The 21,306-nt window shown below is 45.8% G+C and overlaps 2 protein-coding genes across 7 annotated transcripts in view; one reads left to right on the top strand and one right to left on the bottom strand.

The window, feature by feature from the left end:
- Positions 1–12,760, top strand: part of clcn3 (chloride channel 3) — a 34,685-nt gene extending 21,925 nt beyond the window's left edge. For 4 of the 6 annotated variants that reach the window (XM_069714807.1, XM_069714811.1, XM_069714810.1 and 1 more), the window contains 9 exons: positions 149–271; positions 445–651; positions 764–844; positions 970–1,222; positions 1,997–2,289; positions 2,412–2,598; positions 3,037–3,435; positions 4,044–4,260; positions 10,169–10,363. In XM_069714807.1, the coding sequence (XP_069570908.1) occupies positions 149–271; positions 445–651; positions 764–844; positions 970–1,222; positions 1,997–2,289; positions 2,412–2,598; positions 3,037–3,435; positions 4,044–4,260; positions 10,169–10,259 (1,851 nt within the window). In that variant the 3' untranslated portion in view covers positions 10,260–10,363. Of the gene's footprint in view, positions 1–148; positions 272–444; positions 652–763; positions 845–969; positions 1,223–1,996; positions 2,290–2,411; positions 2,599–3,036; positions 3,436–4,043; positions 4,261–5,827; positions 5,904–7,457; positions 7,499–10,168 lie in introns of all 6 variants that reach the window. The other 2 variants (XM_069714808.1, XM_069714812.1) reach the window with 2 other exon arrangements.
- Positions 12,761–15,774: 3,014 nt separating this feature from the next.
- On the bottom strand, positions 15,775–21,120 carry mfap3l (microfibril associated protein 3 like). The gene is made up of 3 exons (XM_069714806.1): positions 20,975–21,120; positions 19,039–19,433; positions 15,775–16,990 (listed from the first exon to the last, which is right to left on the bottom strand). The coding sequence occupies exons 2-3, from the start codon at positions 19,352–19,354 to the stop codon at positions 15,990–15,992; spliced, it is 1,317 nt and encodes a 438-aa protein (XP_069570907.1). The 5' UTR covers positions 19,355–19,433; positions 20,975–21,120; the 3' UTR covers positions 15,775–15,989.
- Between the last annotated feature and the right edge of the window lie 186 nt (positions 21,121–21,306).

The following is a 21,306-nucleotide window of genomic DNA, read 5'->3' as shown; positions in this document are numbered from 1 at the left end:
AAGGATTTAAATCTGTACGGTGCACTCACGCGGTCACTTCTTGACGTGCTCTCGGGCGTCCGCACAAACAGTTTTGTTGTTTTTGGTGCCGTTAAGTTTTTCAGATTTGCACTCTTGAACTCCTCCCGTCCTCCTCTCCTGTCTGCAGGGTCCCGGCTCGTACATCATGAACTACTTCATGTACATCTACTGGGCTCTGTCCTTCGCCTTCCTGGCCGTCTGTCTGGTCAAGGTGTTCGCTCCCTACGCCTGCGGCTCCGGCATCCCCGAGGTGAGGTTTTCTCAATCCCCCCTTTTTTTTTTCTCCCTTGGCATCTCTCTTAAGTTGCCAAAATCTGTGTCCGAGTGTCTCCGTCTCTGAGAGTTCACGGAACAGACTTCGATCTCAGGATGCAGCACAACACTGGACGAACCTCTGAACTTCCTGTCTCCTCTCTCCTCCAGATCAAGACCATCCTGAGTGGCTTCATCATCCGGGGCTACCTGGGCAAGTGGACCCTGATGATCAAGACCATCACGCTGGTGCTGGCGGTGGCGTCCGGCCTCAGCCTGGGGAAAGAGGGCCCGCTGGTCCACGTGGCCTGCTGCTGCGGCAACATCTTCTCCTACCTCTTCCCCAAGTACAGCAAGAACGAGGCCAAGAAGCGAGAGGTGAGAGAGGAGAGCTCCTGTTTCTCCTCATCCCGTCTTATTCTAGAGATGATTATTAGACGGTAGATGACGGTTTTAGAGTCAGCTGAGGTGTGTTTGTTTCGCCTCTCAGGTTCTCTCTGCTGCGTCGGCCGCCGGGGTGTCCGTCGCTTTTGGAGCGCCGATCGGAGGAGTTCTCTTCAGCCTGGAGGAGGTGCATCAACCGACTCCTCTTTAGCATCATTTCAATGCTCAGTAATCACAAACAATAACGCTCAGTGAAAATGGCAGTACAGTGAAGTGAACGTTTCCCCTGCAACTCTCCCGTCTCTCCTCCAGGTGAGCTACTACTTCCCTCTCAAGACGCTGTGGCGCTCCTTCTTCGCCGCCCTGGTGGCGGCCTTCGTCCTGCGCTCCATCAACCCCTTCGGAAACAGCCGCCTGGTGCTGTTCTACGTGGAGTACCACACGCCGTGGTACCTGTTCGAGCTCATCCCGTTCATCCTGCTGGGAGTGTTCGGGGGCCTCTGGGGCGCCTTCTTCATCCGGGCCAACATCGCCTGGTGCCGGCGGCGCAAGTCCACGCGCTTCGGTAGATACTTCCTGTTCGAGTAACAGCTCGTATGACATGTCGTTATAGTTGCGTTAAAAATACAAAGCAGCTGTGTTTGGTGCAGCTGATCAGAAACGTTTACATATTTATTTTTCTCCTTCATTGATGTTCAGTTATGGTTCAAGTCAAAGCTGCAGTCAGCATCTTTTTTTTTTTCTTAGTTTCTGGAGCTCTGTACATGTTAAACTCATTTTTATCACTTAAAATGTGAGCGTTTTCAAAAACGGTACCTAGAACGGATAAATGTGAAAATGCTAGTTGGCCGTTTTAGTTTTTAACCCTTGAACAAACTCAAACATCTTTCCTTCAAACAAACAGGAACAAAAGAAATAGTCATCTAATGGGAACTATTTTTTGGTTGAGTGGATTCATCACTACTGACCTATTTTCTATATCTATCTCAATACATATCTATACTCAGATTCTTTCTTCTGAACATGGAACATTATGTTGCTCAAAGTTAATGACAGAAGTCTTTATTATATTATTAACATATTATTTGTAGTCTCCAAAACGCATTTCAATAGTCAGTTATACACAGCTCATCATTTTCCTTCCAGAACTGGGCGTCTGACCTTTGACCGCGTTGACCGTTCCAGATTGATCCTCAAAAATACTCTTTGACACAGAAAGTCCCTGCGAGCACGAATGAATGAAAGCAAATGATAATAAAACGTTTACTTTCCAAGTGTTGAATTGAGGCGGCGGTCGGAGGCCTCTCTCGCTGTGACGCCGGTGTCTCCCCCTCTACAGGCAAGTACCCGGTGTTGGAGGTGATCTTGGTGGCGGCCATCACGGCGGTGGTCGCCTTCCCGAACCCGTACACGCGCCAGAACACCAGCGAGCTGATCAAGGAGCTGTTCACCGACTGCGGCCCGCTGGAGTCGTCCGAGCTCTGCCAGTACCGCAGCCAGATGAACGGCAGCAAAGCCTTCAGCGACAACCCCAACCGGCCCGCCGGGCCCGGCGTCTACTCCGCCATGTGGCAGCTGTGCCTGGCGCTCATCTTCAAAATCATCATGACCATCTTCACGTTTGGGCTCAAGGTGGATTTTTGTTTTGTTTTGTAGTCACGATGAAAATGTTTTAACTGCGTACGTCTTCACGGACACGCTAACGCCGGTCGCTCCTTCCCACCCCCCTCTCCCTCCTCCCCCCCTCTCATCAGGTGCCGTCGGGCTTGTTCATCCCCAGCATGGCCATCGGGGCGATCGCGGGGCGCATCGTCGGCATCGCCGTGGAGCAGCTGGCCTATTACCACCACGACGGGTTCCTGTTCAAGGAGTGGTGCGAGGTGGGAGCCGACTGCATCACTCCGGGGCTCTACGCCATGGTGGGGGCCGCCGCCTGCCTGGGTGAGTCCGCCACGACGCCGTGGTAACGCCTGGATAGAAACGCTGGTGTTAGTGAGTCAGCAGGCGCCGGTTTGTGTCAAAGTTTTTTCTTCACTAAGATGAACTACGTTGTTTTAAGGTTATTTTATTTCACTAAAAGAAGCATAAGTCCCACCAGCTTATTGTCTCTATAAAAGGGTTTTCTGAGTTCCCTTCCTTCTGCTGTATAAAATCACTGCAGGAGGCATAATGAATGAAAATAAGATTGTTTGTGATGATTTTTTTTACTCACCCACTGATGTGTCCACTTTTCTCCCTGCATTGTTACATGTACTGAAGCGAGGACTGTACGTCAGCGTTTCCAGTGTTGCCTCCTCTCCTCGATCTAAAAGTCAAATATCTTTATTTGGTCTCTTTGCTCCCGGATGTGTGTTCATGTTTATTCTCGTCTCTCCGTAGGTGGTGTGACCCGTATGACCGTCTCCCTGGTCGTCATCGTGTTCGAGCTGACCGGCGGCCTGGAGTACATCGTGCCCCTCATGGCCGCCGTCATGACCAGCAAGTGGGTGGGCGACGCGTTCGGCCGGGCGGGAATCTACGAGTCCCACATCCGCCTGAACGGATACCCGTTCCTGGACGCCAAGGAGGAGTTCACGCACACCACGCTGGCCAGGGAGGTGATGAGGCCTCGGCGCAGCGACCCGCCGCTGGCCGTGCTGACGCAGGACGACCTGACGGTGGAGGAGCTGCAGGCCGTCATCAACGAGACCAGTTATAACGGTTTCCCTGTGATCGTGTCCAAGGAGTCCCAGAGGCTGGTGGGCTTCGCTCTGCGCAGGGACATCACTATTGCTATAGGTGAGGAGAGAGAGGGACAAACGATCAGCTATTACATGTCTAAGTGACCTTGAGAAAGACGCTGGAGCCCAGTGTGCTCCAAGTGTGTGTAGATTGGGGAAAAGGGAAGTTGCTCTGGACAGAAGCATCTGTCCAATTAGTTTAAACCATTAGGTAAATATTAACAAATACAATATCATTGACAGAAACATAACAGCAGGGCGGCAACAGCAATGCAGTGATTTTTCATATTAAGAGCCCTCCAGTTTCCAACATGGCAGGTTTTGACTCTAGACATGTTTTCCTTTCAGAAGGAAATCCCAATCAAAGATGAAACTCTGGATCTTCCAGGTTAAATCTCGCGTTAGAACGCTTCATTTGACACTTTTCAAACCAAATAAACATGCACGCGATGTTAAACTTCAGCTGTTTTGATTTCAGTATTGAGGTGTTATTTTTCACATAAGAGAAGCTTATTCAGCTGGTTTGGGTGGAGCTCAGCTGTGTGAATACATGTTGAGAAGCTCTCGGATAACAAAAGCTCGGAGACGCCCTGTTGTAAAGTAATGAAAAGGTCAAACGTTTTCATCGCGATGTGTTAAGTCTCTCTTTTCTGCGTCTCTCGACAGAAAACGCCCGCCGCAAGCAGGAGGGCATCATGTTGAACTCCAGGGTCTACTTCACCCAGCACGCCCCCACCCTGCCGGCCGACAGCCCCCGACCCCTCAAGCTGCGCTCCATCCTGGACATGAGCCCCTTCACCGTCACCGACCACACGCCCATGGAGATCGTGGTGGACATCTTCAGGAAGATGGGGCTGCGTCAGTGCCTGGTCACTCACAACGGGTAAGTAGGAAAAAACAAACAAAGACGAGCCGTCTCAGGAGGAAGTGATGGTGCCCGTCCTCCTCCGCGTCCTCGTCTCTGGTGTGTTTTTACGACCGTTGAACCCGTCTGAGGTCGACAAAACGTCGCACAAACACATGTACACGCCGTCCGGTTGCTGCATGGGCTCCCGGATCTCTGGATCCAGCCGGTAATCTGCATGGCCTGACCTACCTAATCGCTGCGCTGCACCTCCGAATCCTCAGATAACAGAGAGTCTCCTCAGCAGGAGGCTGAAACTAACCACAAACACATAACGGGTGTCATGTTGGGACAACGTAGTCGGTGCAGTCAGCTGACGTGAGGTTTGAATCTGAGAAACGAAGGTTTGACGAACGGATGAATTTGAGCTAAACTCCCCGTGTTTCCTGAGTTTCAGTCTAATTCTGGTTTTGTAGTGCGCCGCCTGCTGGTGTGGTGTAGAAACTACAAGACGGATTGAGCTCGATAGATGATAAACTCCTTCTCCAGATCAGTTCTTAGTTTGCCGTGACGACCGTTAGAGAGGAACTGTGCAGCAGTGTTTTGTTTTTATTTATGTCTACCTTTTTATTTATGTCTTCAATGGTGAAGCTGGTGTTATTCTGTATTTTTCTACAAACCTCACGAAAAGATCAAAATCGTCAATGTGTTAGTCGTCTCTCCATAAATCCAGTTTCTTTCCCCCGCAGTCGAATTTAATCCCTTTTGTTCCAACTCGAGAGGAACTTTGATACTTTTATGGCACCGCTTGAACATTTTTGTCATTTGTTAGCAAATTTTAATACGCAGGCTACGTGAAGACACGTTTTCATCTTCAAACACGTAACTTCTGCTCCAACATTAACATACAGTGGGAAGCAGAGGCTTCTCTGATAGCACGAGACGTTTAGGGAACATCAGTAAATCGTACCCAGATTGAATGATTATCTTTTCAAAGATGGCAGAATATTTTTCCCCAAACAGCTGGGCGGTGTAGTTTTTATCAAATCAAATTTTAAGAGTAAATAATGCATTTGTTGGGGACTATTTTTAGCTGTGAATGAATTTAGTTCTCAATATTGTTTGTAGCAGCAGGATGATTCATGTGGGATCAACTTAAGGACCCACTTTTATCAAATCTGTTGTCGTTTTTAGGCTCTAAAGGTACGAAAGGATTCAGTTAAATCAGGTGTTGAATATCAACACTTGTTGATCTGTTTGTTGTCGGTTTTGGTCTTTTCACGGGATTTCTTTTTGACATATATAGAAAAATACAGAATATTACTGGACTTAATAAAAGTTTGTTAGTTACGTACTTCCATCATAACGTGTGAAATTGATTTATAAAATCAACTTTTATTGCATTTGATTGTTGTTGTGTTAATTGAGTAATTTTGAGTTCTATTTTAAGTTAACATCGAGTTATGTTCTTACTTTACGTTACACCCTGTTATGTATGTTTTGTGCTGCTGCTGCTGTCTGTTCTCTCTCTGTCTCTCTTCTGTTTGTTTATTTGTTTGTTGTTATTGTTTTGGGCAGTTTACCGAGTATCGGGTGTGTGTTTCAGGATTGTTTTGGGCATCATCACAAAGAAGAATATATTAGAGCATCTGGAGGAGCTCAAGCAGCAGACGGAGCCCCTGGTGACTAGCCCCGCCCCTTTACACACGTGACCTCTCCCCCACTTTCGCACCTGTCTCTTAGGCTCCGCCTCTTAGGAGGAATGCATGAAACGTGGTGTGACAAACTGTTGACAGTTCCCGGCTAAACTTTTACACCTTCCTCCTCCTCTTTTCTCGCACTTATTTATTTTATTTTATTTTTTTTTGTGGATTCACCTCTCATGAAGTCGTAGAGAAACATCTGTAGAAAGATGACCTCTGACCTCCATCTTCACCGCTGGTAGCCGCAGTTTCATCATGTAGAAAAGGTTTTTGTGGGTCCTGTAAAGTCGGACCTGAAAGGGAACTGTCACCCACATCACGCCAGAGCCCCTTTCAGACATGAACTTCATCACTTCATGTAAATCTGTAGGAGCAGAAAATAATCACGGTCTTTTTATTTCACACTTCAGGAGAGCTGTGATCTGGTTGCATTTTAATTTGCAATTCACACACAAAACCCTCAAACCGCAAAATAAAATGCTGACGATAAAACCACCACAGATACTCTGCCTGCATGTTTACGGATCCACAAGCCAGTGAGCAAACTCAAGTCTGCTGATAGAGTAAAAAGAAAAGCACGGAGGTGGAGTCGTGACGCTTTAGTCAAAGTTTTCCTGGCTCAGATGAGGACAAATCATAGTTTTAGTTTTTCTCTTTTAGAAAAAGTTCAGAGCTTTTTTAAACGTGAGAAGAAGAAAAACTCTGCATAAGAAATTCAAGTTTCTTAATGCATATAAACATTCAAATAGGACAGTTCACATATAAGCAGTGAAACTAGTCAAAACACACAAGTTAATGCAAGTAGTAAATATAAAATCATAATTAAACCTGTGAAAATAATCATTGAAATGAAAAATAAGGTCAAATTAATGAGGAAATAGAACATTTTGAAATGTAAATATCATAAAATATATGTTTAAATACAATAAATAATGGCAAAAAACACAACTGTGTTGTAAGTGGCTGTAAAAAGTTGTCATTTATTTTAGGTTTTTCATTGATATAATTTGTCCATAATTTTTTATCAGATCTCTTCAACAAATTCTCAAAATTTTAGTTTTCATTTTCAGATTTTCTAATAGTGACAGCGAACATCCAAACACCAGTTTACAACCTCAACACGCAGCTTTATTAGACGTCGACCAGTCAGATGAAGTCGCTGATGTCTGAAAAGGGCTCCCGTAGATTCCCAGAGTGCACCTGGGCACCTCATCCCGTCAGTAGCTCAGCTTTGTGCCGCTTCATGCCAGATTGTTCTTCCAGCTACATTTTCTGACCCTCTTTAAATCTGTAGCAACGTTGGTAGTTTCAACGTGTTTTGGAGCAGGATGGTGATCGATCAGCGGTCGTAGCTCCTCAGCATGTCTGCGCTCGTGTTTCCCACCTTCCTCTCGCATCAGTAGTCGCTCATTTCATCTTCACACTTCAACCTACTTCGGTTCTCTGCCTTCATTAACGACTGCTTCTGTTTTCTTTTTTCTTTTTTGAATCCCCCCCCCCCCAACTCTCTCGTTTCGCCCCGGGCCTCCGCAGATCGACGACATCTGATGTCCGTCGCCATAACAACCACTTCGGCGAGTAGCTAGCCGCCTTGGGAAAGCGGACGGACGTTGTTTTGATGTTATTTTCTTTGGAGGGTGTTTGCTGCTAGGAGGGAGGAGATGTGCAGCGCTGCCATTCATTCACACCGCGCCCTCATTCTTGTAGCGGCGGTGCGCGTGGTGCAGCGGCGTTGTGGTGGTGCTTGGTAGAGTTGTAGCGTAGCTGGTCAGTGTGTGTGTGTGGTGAGACCCTGATGAAGTCATTACTAATCTCCTGCTTTCACCTGGCGATGTTTTCCTCTCGGCCGGCAGCAGCACGCTTTCTTCCAGAGAGATTCAACGGATTTTTACCGTCTCGAAAAAAATAAAACCGAAAAGCTGAATTATTTCTTGTAAAGAGTCGAAGGCTGGAACGACTTACGTTCCGCCGGAAACATTTAGAGGTCATTTAAATCTTCTTCAATAGCCTCGTGAAAAATGAGTCAAGTTTAATTATATTGCAGTTATAATCAACATAAGTTGATTTAAGTTGCAGCACAACATCAGTCAGTATTAAGCCAAAACAACACACCAGGATAAACAGAAGCAGTGTTCAATATTAGGATTTCTTTTTTTTTTTTGTATTATGAAATTTGCCCAAATCTGGAAATGCCAGTGAGAATAAATCAAATTGTACAGAAATACAAACGTTACTCACAATAATCAATAAGTAACTTAAAAAAAAAAAAATAATAAAAACAGCAGTAATGAAGAGACAATCAGCATCATCAGTCCATCGTTATAGGAGAAATGTGCTTTTAAAAAAACACATTTATTTCTCAGCATTAAACGGCTTAAGATGAATATGAGAGAGTAAATTTAAATGAGCAGACAACAAGTAGATGGTGTCTACGAGTGTTTTATTTATTTTTGGACATAAATGGCCAAACCGACCAAGATGGAGATTCATGTCTGAAAACATCCTCGTGATCCTGAAACAGGAGGCTTCGTCACCTTCGAAACAGGTTGTCACATATTCAACTTTTTTTTTTTTAAACTTTGTCAGATAGTTTGATTTAAATCCTTTCAGATGATCCACAATGAGGGGAAAAAAATAGCAAACATCAAAGAAGTGACATGTGATGGTCGGTTGTGATTGGACATATTTGCAGAGCGTAGATACTGAGCTTCTTTTTTTTTCCGCCTGAGGAACACAGTGCTGTAAATGTAATTCTAGGTACTAATTTTAAAAAGTCTGCACTAGTTTTCTCTCTGGAATAAGAGCGAGACTCTGCTGGTGTGACGAGGAACATCGAGTTCAGCCTCCTTCTCCTGGTTGTCTCTCTGCTCTCTACCTGGTCCGATCAGCTGCTCTCCCTCAGACCCGGGTTCACCTGTTTGGTTCGGCTCATCTCAGCTGAAGTGTTTTTTAGTTGTTGTTTTTTTTTTGGACCCGGCTCTGTAGCAGACCGCCACCTTCCTCTCACCGCTGCATCTCCGCTTCAGACGCTTCCCTCCTCCTCTTCCTCACCGGACCTCAGACTGCATCCTCGGCCGGATTCGGGAGCGCTCGCTCAGAGCCGGCGCTCTCGAATCGGCAGGAATTATCTCGACTGTTTCAGAAATGTTAACGTGCTCCGCGGGACGAGAAGAAGAAGAGACGAGTCCAATCGCAGGAGTCAGAAAGCGTTCCAGTTTATCACGACTCGCGTCTCCACTTGCAAAAGTGTAAATTTTAGACTTCAAGCTTCGAAATGCTGTTTTTGTCCGGTTGATTTGACCTCTGACCTTTACCTCCCTGAGTTTTGCCTCTCGGGCTTCACACAAGCTGCTCTTGAACCTGAACAAAATCCCTTTTTTTTAAATTTTTTGCTCAGTATTTGGTCTTTTACAATTAATATTCTCCTAAATAAAAAAAATTAAAAGATGGGATTTAAACATCAGTTAAATATAAGACGACATCATCTATCATAAAGTGCCGGTTTCTATAAATAGAAGTAGTAGTAGACGTTACTTCGCTTGTAAAAAAAACCCAATAAGAGTCGTAATAAACTGGAATTATTTTTGTTAATGAAGTCTGTTTATCATTTTATTTAAATTTGACATAATCATCTATATTTATATTTAATATCACTTGTTGCTGCGACTTAAAGACAAAGTGGAGATTTAAATTGCTCCGAATCAAAAAACCTTAAAAACAGCTTGTGACTCCTGTGATGGAAACGTCTCCTCTTCTCGTCCCGCTTCACGAGGATCGAACTTCCACTTCTTGTTCTCCTCTGTAGGATCCAGCTCCTCTTTTTTATTTTTTTTTATTTTTTTCTCACCAGCTTTTAGGAGTGAAAACAAAAAAAAAACGTGTCTGAAATGACACCCTGCTGTTTCTGAGCTGCCTTCATCTCCCTGTTTCCTGCGGTTACTCACTCCCTCCTCCTCCTCCTGACTTTTACTTCCTCAGGGATTCGTGTTTTTGTTGGCTTTGTCTGCGTCCAGATATTTCATGTTTTTATATAATTCATATCCAATTAACCAACCAATCAGATTTTTTATTTTGCGTTCCTGGACGCGTCATCGCCATCTGAAAAAAAAACAACAACCTGCCAACAAAAACAGGAAGTAGATTTCTCTCCTGCTCTCCAGATGCAGATGTCCATTACCTTCTTCCTCTGGTCTCTAAATGTCTTCTTCTGTCCCCGTCCTCCTCCCCTCTGTCTCCCCCTGCAGGCGGCTTCTTGGTATTATCACAAAAAAAGATATCCTGCGTCACATGGCTCAAATGGCAAACCAAGACCCAGAGTCCATCATGTTCAACTGATCCGCTCCTTCCAGGACGGCTGGGGGGGAGTGGGAGAGGACGGCGTGGAGGAGGAAGAGGAGGAGGAGGAGGAAGAGGAGGTGGTGTGCCTCCTGAACGGCTCCATTCTCTGACATTTGGACCCCCGTTTTTTTTTTTTGTTGTTGTTTGTTTCATTTTAGTTGAAAGCTTTGTAGACCCTGAACCCCGCCGATGGACTGCGTCCCTCAGAGACTTACCGGCCGCCAAGAGACACGGGACTTTGTCCTCATCGTCCGGCCGCTGAGGTCACGGCGAGGTCACGGGCTGAAGCGCACACACACACACAAGGAATGCACTTTTTACACACACACACACAAAATCAAACAATACACACTTTTGCACCTGCAACATGCATGCTGTCTCTCCACACACGCACACACACACACACACACACACACACACACACGCACACACACACACACACACACACACACACACACACACACACACACACACACACACACACACACGAGACTCACCCGACCTGTAAAGTTCCCCCCATTTGCACTCTTCATGTGCCTCACCCTTGTCCTGTCTCTGTGGTGGACGCCGCTTGGCTGGGGTCAAAGGTCAGAATGAACCGCCGAAGAGGGACGCGATGAGGGACCTTGACACCTCCAGGCTCTCGTTTAGATTTAACAAAACAAACAAACAAACAAACACCTCACACCCGCTCACACCTGACCTGTCCGTCCTCCAGAGAAATACGTTGTTTACTTGTGAATTGTGTGTATGTGTGTGTGTGTGTGTGTGTGTGTGTGTGTGTGTGTGTCTCCTTAGCGCGACTACATTCCAGCCAGGTTACCATGGGAACGGAGATGACGTGCACCTGCTTGTCGCCTCTCGTCATCGTGCTCCCCCCGGGTTAGGCGTGCGTGTGTGTGTGTGTGTGTGTGTGTGTGTGGAGAGAGACTGATGGTACCGTACACGTATTTCAAGAACAAAAATGTTCCTCATTCAGGAGGAAGAACGAGAGAACGTCAGACCTTTTGTGAGCGTTTTCATTTCTGAGCCAGCTTGAGGTGTGTGTGTGTGTGTGTGTGTGTGTGTGCGTGTGCGTGTGCGTGCGTGCATGTGTCCCGTCCATTTGTTGAGGCTGAAGGCGGGTCGAGTGTGTGCGTAAAGAGAGAGGGAAAAAAAAGAAAGTAAAAAGTGTTTCAAGTTGAGTTTGACTTTGTCGCAGAAAAGAATAAATCAAACGTCCTTTTTCTCACTGCAACCGTTAAACGATCGATTTCTCTGATCGATTTCAGCTCGAAACGAAACAAAACTCGAATTCTGTTCTGTTGAAAGACGACGATCCCTGCAATCTGTCTTCAGGAAACAACGCCTCGTCCTTTCAAAGTAAAAGCTGTCGGATGATCTCACTGATTCAACACTCAACACTCCGACATGACTTAAATGAAGACTATTAACACTTTACAACATGCTTTAAAAATGACAAAATTACAAGGAATCAACACCAATAAAAAAAAGATATTAAACTAACCTTCTTATTTAATGTAATTGTCAATTATTTTTCAATGAAAGAAAGATTGATTTTGTTTTATTTGTTTTGTCCAAACAGAAACGTTAAAGATGAAACCATTAAATGTTCAGCAGGAGTCGCTTCATAAATGGGTTGAATTATTCAACATTTAACTGAAATAGGAGTTTAAGACTTTAAAACGTTCCTACAGACTCCATGTTGATGTCCAAACACGTAAAACAAGTCCAACCTCTTCTGTAGATTTAACGTCAGCCCTTAAAACCAAGCAAAGTATGTTTTCCGGCCGATTTGTGAACATTAAAACTGGAAAAATGTGAAACGGACGATAAAACTGGTGAAAATAGTGGAAAATGTGAACGTGTGCGATTTCAACTCCTTTGTCTGTTTTGAGTTTTCAAAAATTGAAATTATTTTTGCATTTTAAAAAGATGATTAAACTTCAGCTCATGTCGTGAAAACTGTCTCTGTGAATCTGAACATCTGGCTGCATCTGCCCTCTGCTTCCGTCTACAGCTGTTTTGTTTTTTGTTTTGTTTTCTGTTCGCCACATCTGCCGAGTGGCCAAACGTTTCTCGTCTTCGTCTCCCACGTTGCCATCGAACGTCTTGACGAGCCGAGTGGACGGGACGAAGAGACACGAAGGTGAGGTGGGGACAGACGGTAGCACCTTACCTGTGTGTGTGTGTGTGTGTGTGTGTGTGTGAGAGAGGCGGGTGGGTGTCGTCCTGGCCGGACAGCGAGCAGAGCGTCGTCTTTGTTCACCAGTGTTGTTGCCTAACGTTGTATTTCATACTGATCTCGATGTTTTTTCCTCTTTTAATTTTATTTTTTTTTATTTATGGATAGTGTTAATAGAGTCGTGCATTATTATTATTATTATAAAGAAGAATTCTATGTATAATTACATTGATTGTTTGATTGTACATTTAAAACAAAATACGTAAAGATTAAATTTTGTTTTAAATTAAAAGAGAAAAAGGTTTAAGTTGCACAGTTTGGTCTCGGTGCATAATTTGATGCAGTTTTTTTTTTTCAATATTTGTGACAATAATCAATTTTGAAATACTAAAAATGTTGTCCACTAAAAGTCCACTTTATATTAAATATTTAGCTTTTTCTGGAGCTTTTGACTGCATCCTGTGGTCTTCTTCGGCAGAGGAGGTTCTTTTTTTTGGTGGAGTTTGAAGGTCAAACTCAACTTTTCCATCATCGTGGACACAAAGTCCCTGAAATCAGAGAACGTTTCGTCGACAGTAAACACGACTTCAGACCGGACAGTTTTGGATGTTCAGTGAGCTTCGATGCCGAACAGGAAATGAATGAGTGACCATTAAAGAGGAAACCTTTCTGAAAAACACTTCATCTTTAAACTTTTACCCGTGAACATCAGTCTATTGGTACGAAAACACTTCTCAGTCCTAAAAAGCATTGAATTAATTCCCTTTCAAAGGCCTTTAAAGTTGTTATAAAGTCTTAAATATTTTCTCTCCGCTGCTGTTCTTCACATTCATCAGTTTAAAGCCCGACGACATGTCATCTACTATCACTTGTGACAAAATAATTTACATTTTGGAGCTAAAACCAGTAAATATTTTACACATTTCTCTGAAAGAACGATTGAAACAATGAAAATAACCGCAGATCAGTTTGTTTTGGATGAAATAATCACTTAATTGTTGCATTTTGTTCACTGTATTTTGTCACCAATTCTCCTTATCAGGAATTATTGTTAAATCGTGCTGTAAATTGTGATGTAATATCAGTTTATTTCGCAGGTATAGATGACGGATGGGTGGATTTCATCAGCTTCTGTAAATAGTCGGCAGGTCCAGAGATCAGAAACGGTCCAGCAGCTCCGAGTCTCGTCCTCGTGTCCCGTTACGCATCCATCATTCATGACTTCTTTCTGTTCTCCTGCTGCTTTCAGACCAGGTTTACGCACCAAACTCCATTTAAAAATCACAGATTTGAAGCTCTTCGCTGGAGTTGAAGTCCAGTTTCCGTGTTTAATCAGCGAGATTTGTTTTCCAGGAAAGATTATAAACCTTTCGGCACATTTTCTGTCCGTTCCCTTCTCGCCGCGTGCCGACCTCTTTGTTCTCCTCTCAGCAGATCCGTTTCCCTCCGTGACCTTTGTGTCACAGCGGAGAGGACAGTCTTGTAACCATGGCTACCGCCGGCATGACGACGAGTGTTGCTGACATTCTTAAGGCTGCAGCAGCTCCTCGGGTTTTGGACGCCAGAAACAAACAAGACCTTGAACGGGTTTGAAAATGGACCAAATTTCAAGAGTGCAACCTGCACACTCTGGGACGGTTTAGTTTTCGAGTTCTCGTTGACCTTTTTAATATTAAGTGTTTGCAGCTTTGTTCGTCGCCCGCGAGTTCAAATCAGAGCAGATTGATAGAATTTGATGAATGAGACTCGAGACGTCTTCGATACCACTGAAGTATCAGTGAAAAGTTTGCATTCAATATGCGGATTTATTTCGTTGCCTCTTTACTATTATTATTATTACAGTATTCCTGTAAAAACCCTTTCTTTTAATACTTTTGAAGTTGACTTTTGATCCCTGTTGTGCTACAGTGGCAAATGTTTTTTTTTTACTTCTCTTCTGGTTCTTTCTTCTTCTCCTGTTTAATAGGTGACGGTAGGCTGCCTCCCGTGGTTCCATTTAATCCGGTCCGAGATCACCTGTCTGGGTCCAGACCGTCGTTCGAGGCTCCTTCCACACCGGCTGGTTTGGTTCAGATCAAACCAGGTAGGTGTGACTAAAGATGCACTAAAAAAAACAAAAGATACTGCAGCCTCCATTCAATGGAAATCCCCTTTAAAGGAATGCTGTTGGAAAATAGTCATTAAAATCCCCTAAAACGAACTGGAAGGAAAGATAAGACATTAATAATAATCTTAATAAGACATTAATAATAAGAGAAGACATTATTAATAATCTTAATAAGACAATAATAAAACTAGTGTTCACGGCTGATTCGCTACAAAAATAACATGCTGACATTTATGACCAATTATAAAACTTGCGAAACCAAATTAATAAATGGACAAAAAAAAAATCTGACCAAACTGTGGACACCATGTTGTTGTTTTTTTGTTTTTATCACATCACTTCCATTTTATTTCACTACAAAAAAAAAGAGGCATCTCAAGAGCACCAGTAAAAGCAGAGCGGTTCATCGCTAGTCGGCCGAGCAGAGGAGGAAACGAGGAGGAAGCGAGGAGGAAGCGAGGAGGAAGCGAGGATGAGAGCTTTTTAAGTCCCAGAGAAATATGTGGAAGATCTCCGACGTCCACTTTGAACACATGCAGCGGGAACACGACTGGACTGGGAAAGCCTCGGAGTGAGCAGGACGACGTCGGGTCAAAAGGTCAAACGGAAAAACAAAACTAAGAAAACCTACAACGGCAGAATGACGCAGGAGAACGAAAGCTTGCTCGTCTCTACGGCGGGAAGACGAAAAGACTTCTGCCTAAACTAGCTGAGAAACCAAATCACAGCACGGCGGCTAATAATGTAATAACACTCTTAAAAAGGTCTCGAGGGAAACGAACAAACTGCGTTGTGATCAGGGAGAATCTTTGGCTCGCTCACGGCTTCACCGATTCTTTTCTGGTTGTTGTTGTTTTTGTTTTTTTTACAATCATGAAAATGTGACCAAACTCTGAGTATTTTTCAGTCCAGCATGCATCAGGAGGTCGCGGGAAAACAACAACATGAAAAGGAGCTTGAGGCAGATTTCTGGAGTGAAGTCATAAAAACCCTGCGAGAACCCCCCCCCACTGCCTCTCCTCTCACCCCCCCCCCCGACTGTGACGTCACCTTTCAATAACAGAGCTACTGAAGCCTCAACGCAGGAAATGTCAATTCTACAATTCTTTGCTTTGTTACATTAATAATAATATTGATTACTCTTCTCGAGTACATTCAAGCACAGAAATGAGAGAAAGAAAGAAAGAAAGAGAAAAGAAGAAGAAGAAAAAAAAAGCGTCTAAATAGCTTCTGATTTATTGTCAGAGAATCGGCCTACAAAGGTTTGAGGAGGTTAACGTTCAGAAAAAGATAAATAAAAAGGTGATTGTTTCACTCCAAAATGTGAAATTAAAAATGTTTTCTGGACCTTTTTTGTATTTTTCTTTTTTGTGTGTGTCTTCAAGTGGAAATGCATAGCAGGAGAAAACCGTTCCTCCAGGGTTGGTTGGTTTCGTCACACGTGGCTCTCGTAGAGCACCTGGCAGGGCGGGGAGTCGTTCCTCGCCTCGTCTTCGACGGCCTGTTGGGTGTTCGGCTGCTGCTGCTCCTCCTCTTCCTCCTCCTCCTCCTCCTCCGCCAACACCACCACCACCACCTCATCCTCCTTCTCCTCCTCATCCTCCTCCTCCTCCTCGGGCTGCTCCTCGTGATGAAGAGGAGCCGGCGGCGGGGGGGAGGGAGGGGCCTCGGGCTGGGGCGGAGCCTCTATGCTGCAGCAACCTCCGACGGCGAGCGGCGGGTGGACCGACACCTGGATGGCGATGTGCTGCGGCTGCTCGTGGACGGAGGAGTTGTCGGAGTCGGCGGCGGGCGACTCGCTGCGCTCCCTCTCTCGGCCGCGCTCCCGCTCCCTCTCCTGCAGCATGGTGAAGAGGTCCCGCGGCCCGATGATGGCGACCCGGCCCGCCCCCTCCTGGTGCCCCTCGGGCGCCTGCTTCACGAAGGTGTGCCTCATCTCCTCCACGCCCACCACCTCCAGGATCTCCTCCATGAAGGTGCGGCAGTTCATGATGAGCGGCGGCAGCGGGATGCTGCGCGCCAGCTCCTCGATGTAGCGCGCGAACTCCATGGTCTTGAACTGCGTGACCTTGGCGAGCTCCAGCGTCTTGGCCGAGGTGATGATGGGGATCCGCTTGGCGATCTCGAAGGCCTTCTGCAGCTTCTCGGCGCCCTCGGTGCGGAAGAACTCGTTGATGGCTTTCTCCGTCTTCTTCAGGTGGCTGCTCATCATGCAGAGGCGCGTGACGTTCAGCGCCATGATGATGGTGAAGGTCACCAGGCACACCACCATGTAGTACACGCCCATGTCGCCGTTGGTGAAGACCACGCGCAGCGTCACCGTGCAGTTGGAGCTGCCGAGGACATTGGACGCCATGCAGGTGTACTTGCCGCGGTCGGCGAACTCGATGCTGGTGATGTTGAGGACGCCGCTGTCCAGCAGCCACCACTTCTCACCTGCGGGGGGCGAGAGAGAGGAGGCGCTTTAAAAACCACGTTTGGTCTTTGGTGCGGTTTGAAAAACGCAACTCTTCAGTTTTTTTTTTTTAAGTACAAAGTGACAAAAATCTAAAGATCTGACCCGCTTTCAAACGACGATAAATCACCGACGACACATGAACTACTGGAGGTGCGGTTTTGGACTCTGAGGTCAAAGGTCAAACCCCGAAAAGCATGCATCTGTTTCTCTGCTGACTGATTTCACAGCGAACTCTCTGTGGTTTTCTAACAGGAACTCGATTTCTCAAATGTGCTTCCGTTTTAACTGAAACAAATGTTGACGGACACAAAGTCCTTAAAGCAGCAGTGCACTGTGGGATGTCACGTTTAGAGTTCATCTCGTCCCGTGTTAGTGCGAGATGAACACATGATGTCAGACATGTTTACAGAGAACATGAAACCTGGTTTCCGTCTGTGTTTGACCTCATTAGTCCCGTTTTCAATATTTAAACTCAGGAAACACGGCTGATGTTCGCTTCACTATAATATTATATGCAATTAAATATTGTCGTGATAATCGTCCAAATCTGTGAAAATATATAGTTTGTAGTCAAATAACTGCCCTAACCCTAAAACCCAGGGATCCTCCCAACAAACCAACAACACCAGTCTGACCCCAGTTTTGATGCTAAGCTAAGCTAACCAGCTGGAGATTCAGATTTAGTCGAGTCGGATCTTTTTGTCAAACTCGCAGCGAGAAAACAAACAAGCTGAATTCCCGTCTTGACGGACGATCCTGCTGTCCGTCACAGAGGAGGAAGGTTTAATGAACCGTCTTCAAAGAAGTGATTTGAAAACGCGTCTTCCACAAGCTGTCGGGGCGAGTCGAGTCACGATCGACGTCCATCGCAGATGTTCCTTCTTGTTTTCTAACTGGTCGGACGACTCAGAAGACTTCATCTGGTTTATTTCTGCTCCCACACGGCAGATGTTGGCTGAGGGGGAGTTGCTGTTGGGCCGAGATCACAGAAGGCGTCTCTAAAATCCTCCTCGGGAGGAGCTGAATGGGCCGTCAGGAAGTGCAGCCGGGCAGCGGCCCGCCCGTCCGCCTTTTCTAACTTTAGCTCCACCATCACCTACGACGGTGCGACTGAAGTTTCTTATGAGGAAAGAGAAACACAGCTCGGGAAGATAAAGCTGCAGGTTCAGTAGCACTGCTGTGAACTGTTCCTTCCTGCTGAGGGGAAAGTCCACCTCCATAATGATCCTCCCGACCGAGAGCCGGAGGGGTTCGTGGGTCGTAACAACAAAGCCGCCGCTTCTCCTCCACGACGGCAGGTTTCAACAGGTCGGACCGGGAGACGCGTCACGACCGCAGACCGATCTTCCTCCGCCACGTTCTCCAGACAACAAAGGAGGCCGTTAAAAAAAATAAAATAAATAAACTTCCTCCGTCGCAGCGAGAGAATAATCTGGACGAAATGTGCATTAACGGCCGGATCGTGCTCAAGAAGTCCGATTCTGCTTCGATCGAAGGTTCGAAGAAATAATAATAAAAAAAATCAATCAACACGTCACACGAGGTCTCCACTTCCTGTCTGGTCTCGTCACTCTTCCTGTCGCGATGGTTCAATACGTTCTCTGCGATTCTCTGCGCTCGTCTGTTTTCCTGTTATCGTCCACATCACGGCGTCTCTCGTTGGTCCTTCGATCAAAACACATCGTCCACGCTGAGCTGGCTGAGTGGAGGTTTTTTGTTTTGTTTTTTGTTTTACTTTATTACAAAATTAGCCTCTTTTAATCTGGTTGTTCAGTAATTAGGTGACCGTGCAGAAGTTCATCCCGTTAACCTTTAGAGGAAAAGTGCAGCGTTGCCATTTTCACACGCGATTATTGATCTGCTTAATAAAGAAACGGCTCCACAGCTTCCTGAAGGAAACCCCGCCCCGCACGTTGGCGTGGAAACGCTTCGGAAAACTCACCCGAATGTTCGTTACCTCTCCGTTCTGTTCGACAACCTGCCTCTGCTGCTAATGAAAGTGTGAAAGGAGAACGCCGGGCCTCACCGTTCGTCTCCGTGTCCAGACGGTCTCCGTGGGAGTTGAACCACTGAACGCTGGGGAACGGCTCTCCGGTGACGTTGCAATCAATCAGTGCGCAGCTCCCCTCCCGGGCGATGATCTGGCTCACCGTCGTGAACACAACTGGGACGAATCTGCCGTCGGTTGCGTTTCCGTTTTCCGTGCGGTTCCCGTCCGCCGAAGACGCCCCGGCGCCGCGGCAGGCGGCGAGGGACACCAGGACCAGAAAAACCAACCCGCCGGCTCCGTGCATTTTCTCCAACGGTCGGTGCGTCAGCCGAGGCGGAAGAGACTCGGTCATTCCTCCTGAGGCTCCATCCAGCAAGACCGGCTATCTCTCGACGGTGGACGTCGTCAGCTCTGCGGCGTGGGACACCTCACTGAGACGAGACATAACGACTGACATTAATTAATCAGAAACGGGAGCGTCTTGCTCAGGACACGACCTCGGCATCTGGAAACAACCGATAAACCGGCCGCTCGCTGACAAAAGTCGCGTCGTTATCGACCGGCCGATCGAAACGTCAACATAACGTTAAAAATGTCCCCTGAATTTGGGGGGAGTGAAGGTGGACCTGTTGCCACGGTTACATAATCACCCGATTGTGATTATTTAATCTTCGTAAAAACAGGCGGAGGACACGAACAGAAAGGTCGCGCGTCCGTGTGTGTGTGTGTTCCTGAATTATTAGGGTTATACCAGCATAGTGTCACAGAAAGATGTGTGGCAATGAAATCATCAGCTAAAAGTTCAGGATGGTGACGGTCCGACGTCGGAGGACTTTTAATATTCAGCCCAACGATTTTGATTATTAAACAGAGAAAAAGCAGCGAGTCTTCCAAGTTTTCTCGGTTTATTTTAGTTTCGAAGGCTTAATTTTTTTTTTTAAATCCAATAAAAGGCAGAAATGTGGAGGCGTTAGTTGTGTCCTCTCCTAAATGAAATACTCCCATGGTATTTTTGGACGACGCTGTTGCTGCCCTGTTTCCTTCCAGTCTTTCAGGGGTTTGTATTCAGACTACTAATCCCTTCAAACAGCATTTATGATGGAAATATCTCAACCCAAAAATCTGTGTCAGCACTAAAAGCCCGTCTTGCCTGCAGTGTGTCACCGACAATGATTTTCATTCACGGTCTGCAAAAAATGTCCATTATGAAACATCAGCTGGTCTGAAGCTTCATCGCAGCTAAAGGCAGCTAACGTTACGAGTATGAAAACTATTGCGTTTATTAATAAGGCTGGAATTTATTACTTACAAAGTGACATTTTAATTAAAAATAAATAAATTAAAAAGAAGCTTTCCCCTTGGTTATAACAGCATTTATCGCCTCGATTAGTAGGAAAACAGCCGCACCGCCACATAACGGAGCTGATCGCGGGCTCCGTCTATTTCCTCGCTGCCGCCGGAGATGACATCGTTTGTTCGCCTTCCGTGAGCCCGATAAGAATAATATAGACGTTTATAATATACGTGTTAATCACACGTTATGAAAGTTATTAGGATTTTTAAACGGTGTCGTTATACTGAAACGTGAGAAAACAAAAGGAAGAGAAACACGGGCGCGGGACCCGGCTACGTGCTGGGCGGCGGTTCCAAACCGGGGGACCCTTCCAGAAGTACCGCAGCGACCCGCTCACAGACGCGCATAACGCGGCTTCTTCTTCGGTCACCGACCGACGCGTCACTCCGTCTGTAGCTGCATTAAAACAGTCAACATTACCGCAGAAAACAGTCGGAATAACAAAGAGACAAAGCGACGAATTTTATTTTATTTAAATTTTGTTTTTTACCGAGAAACGCAGCGACGTTGTCTCTTCGGTAAAGAGCCCCCGTCGACGGCCGCTAATCGAGCCCCAAAAAAACAGAAGATTCTCGGGGATAAGACTGCAGGTTTTTTTTAGGTTTTTTTTTTACTCACGTCATGTTTTTTTTTTTTGTCGTCGTTTGAACTCGAGTGCGTTGTCGAAAACCAAACAGTCGACGCTTCGTGGTTCGTTTTATTTCTCCTCCGGAATTTCCATCCTCCTCCTGCCGTCGTCTGTCCGCTCTGCAGCCGACTGCTGGTCCCCCATCCCCCCCTTTACCCTCCCCCTCTCCCCTCCCCCCGGCAACAGCGACGGGGTTGCTCGGGTTGCGTTGCCCGTTGCAGGAAATAAACTGCAACTAAAGTGAATATTTTCCTCATAATGAAGCCATTCTAATGTAGTTAAATAGTGAGTTTGTAAAGAAGTTTAAAAGGTGCATTAATTG

The sequence above is a fragment of the Brachyistius frenatus genome, unplaced genomic scaffold, assembly GCF_029030835.1.
Source record: "Brachyistius frenatus isolate BFR_SWC_R1_liver_20210118 unplaced genomic scaffold, ASM2903083v1 Contig_135, whole genome shotgun sequence".
NCBI lineage: Eukaryota > Metazoa > Chordata > Actinopteri > Embiotocidae > Brachyistius > Brachyistius frenatus.
The sequence above is the reverse complement of the archived record's forward strand: the minus strand, read 5'-3'. Positions and strand labels throughout refer to the sequence as shown.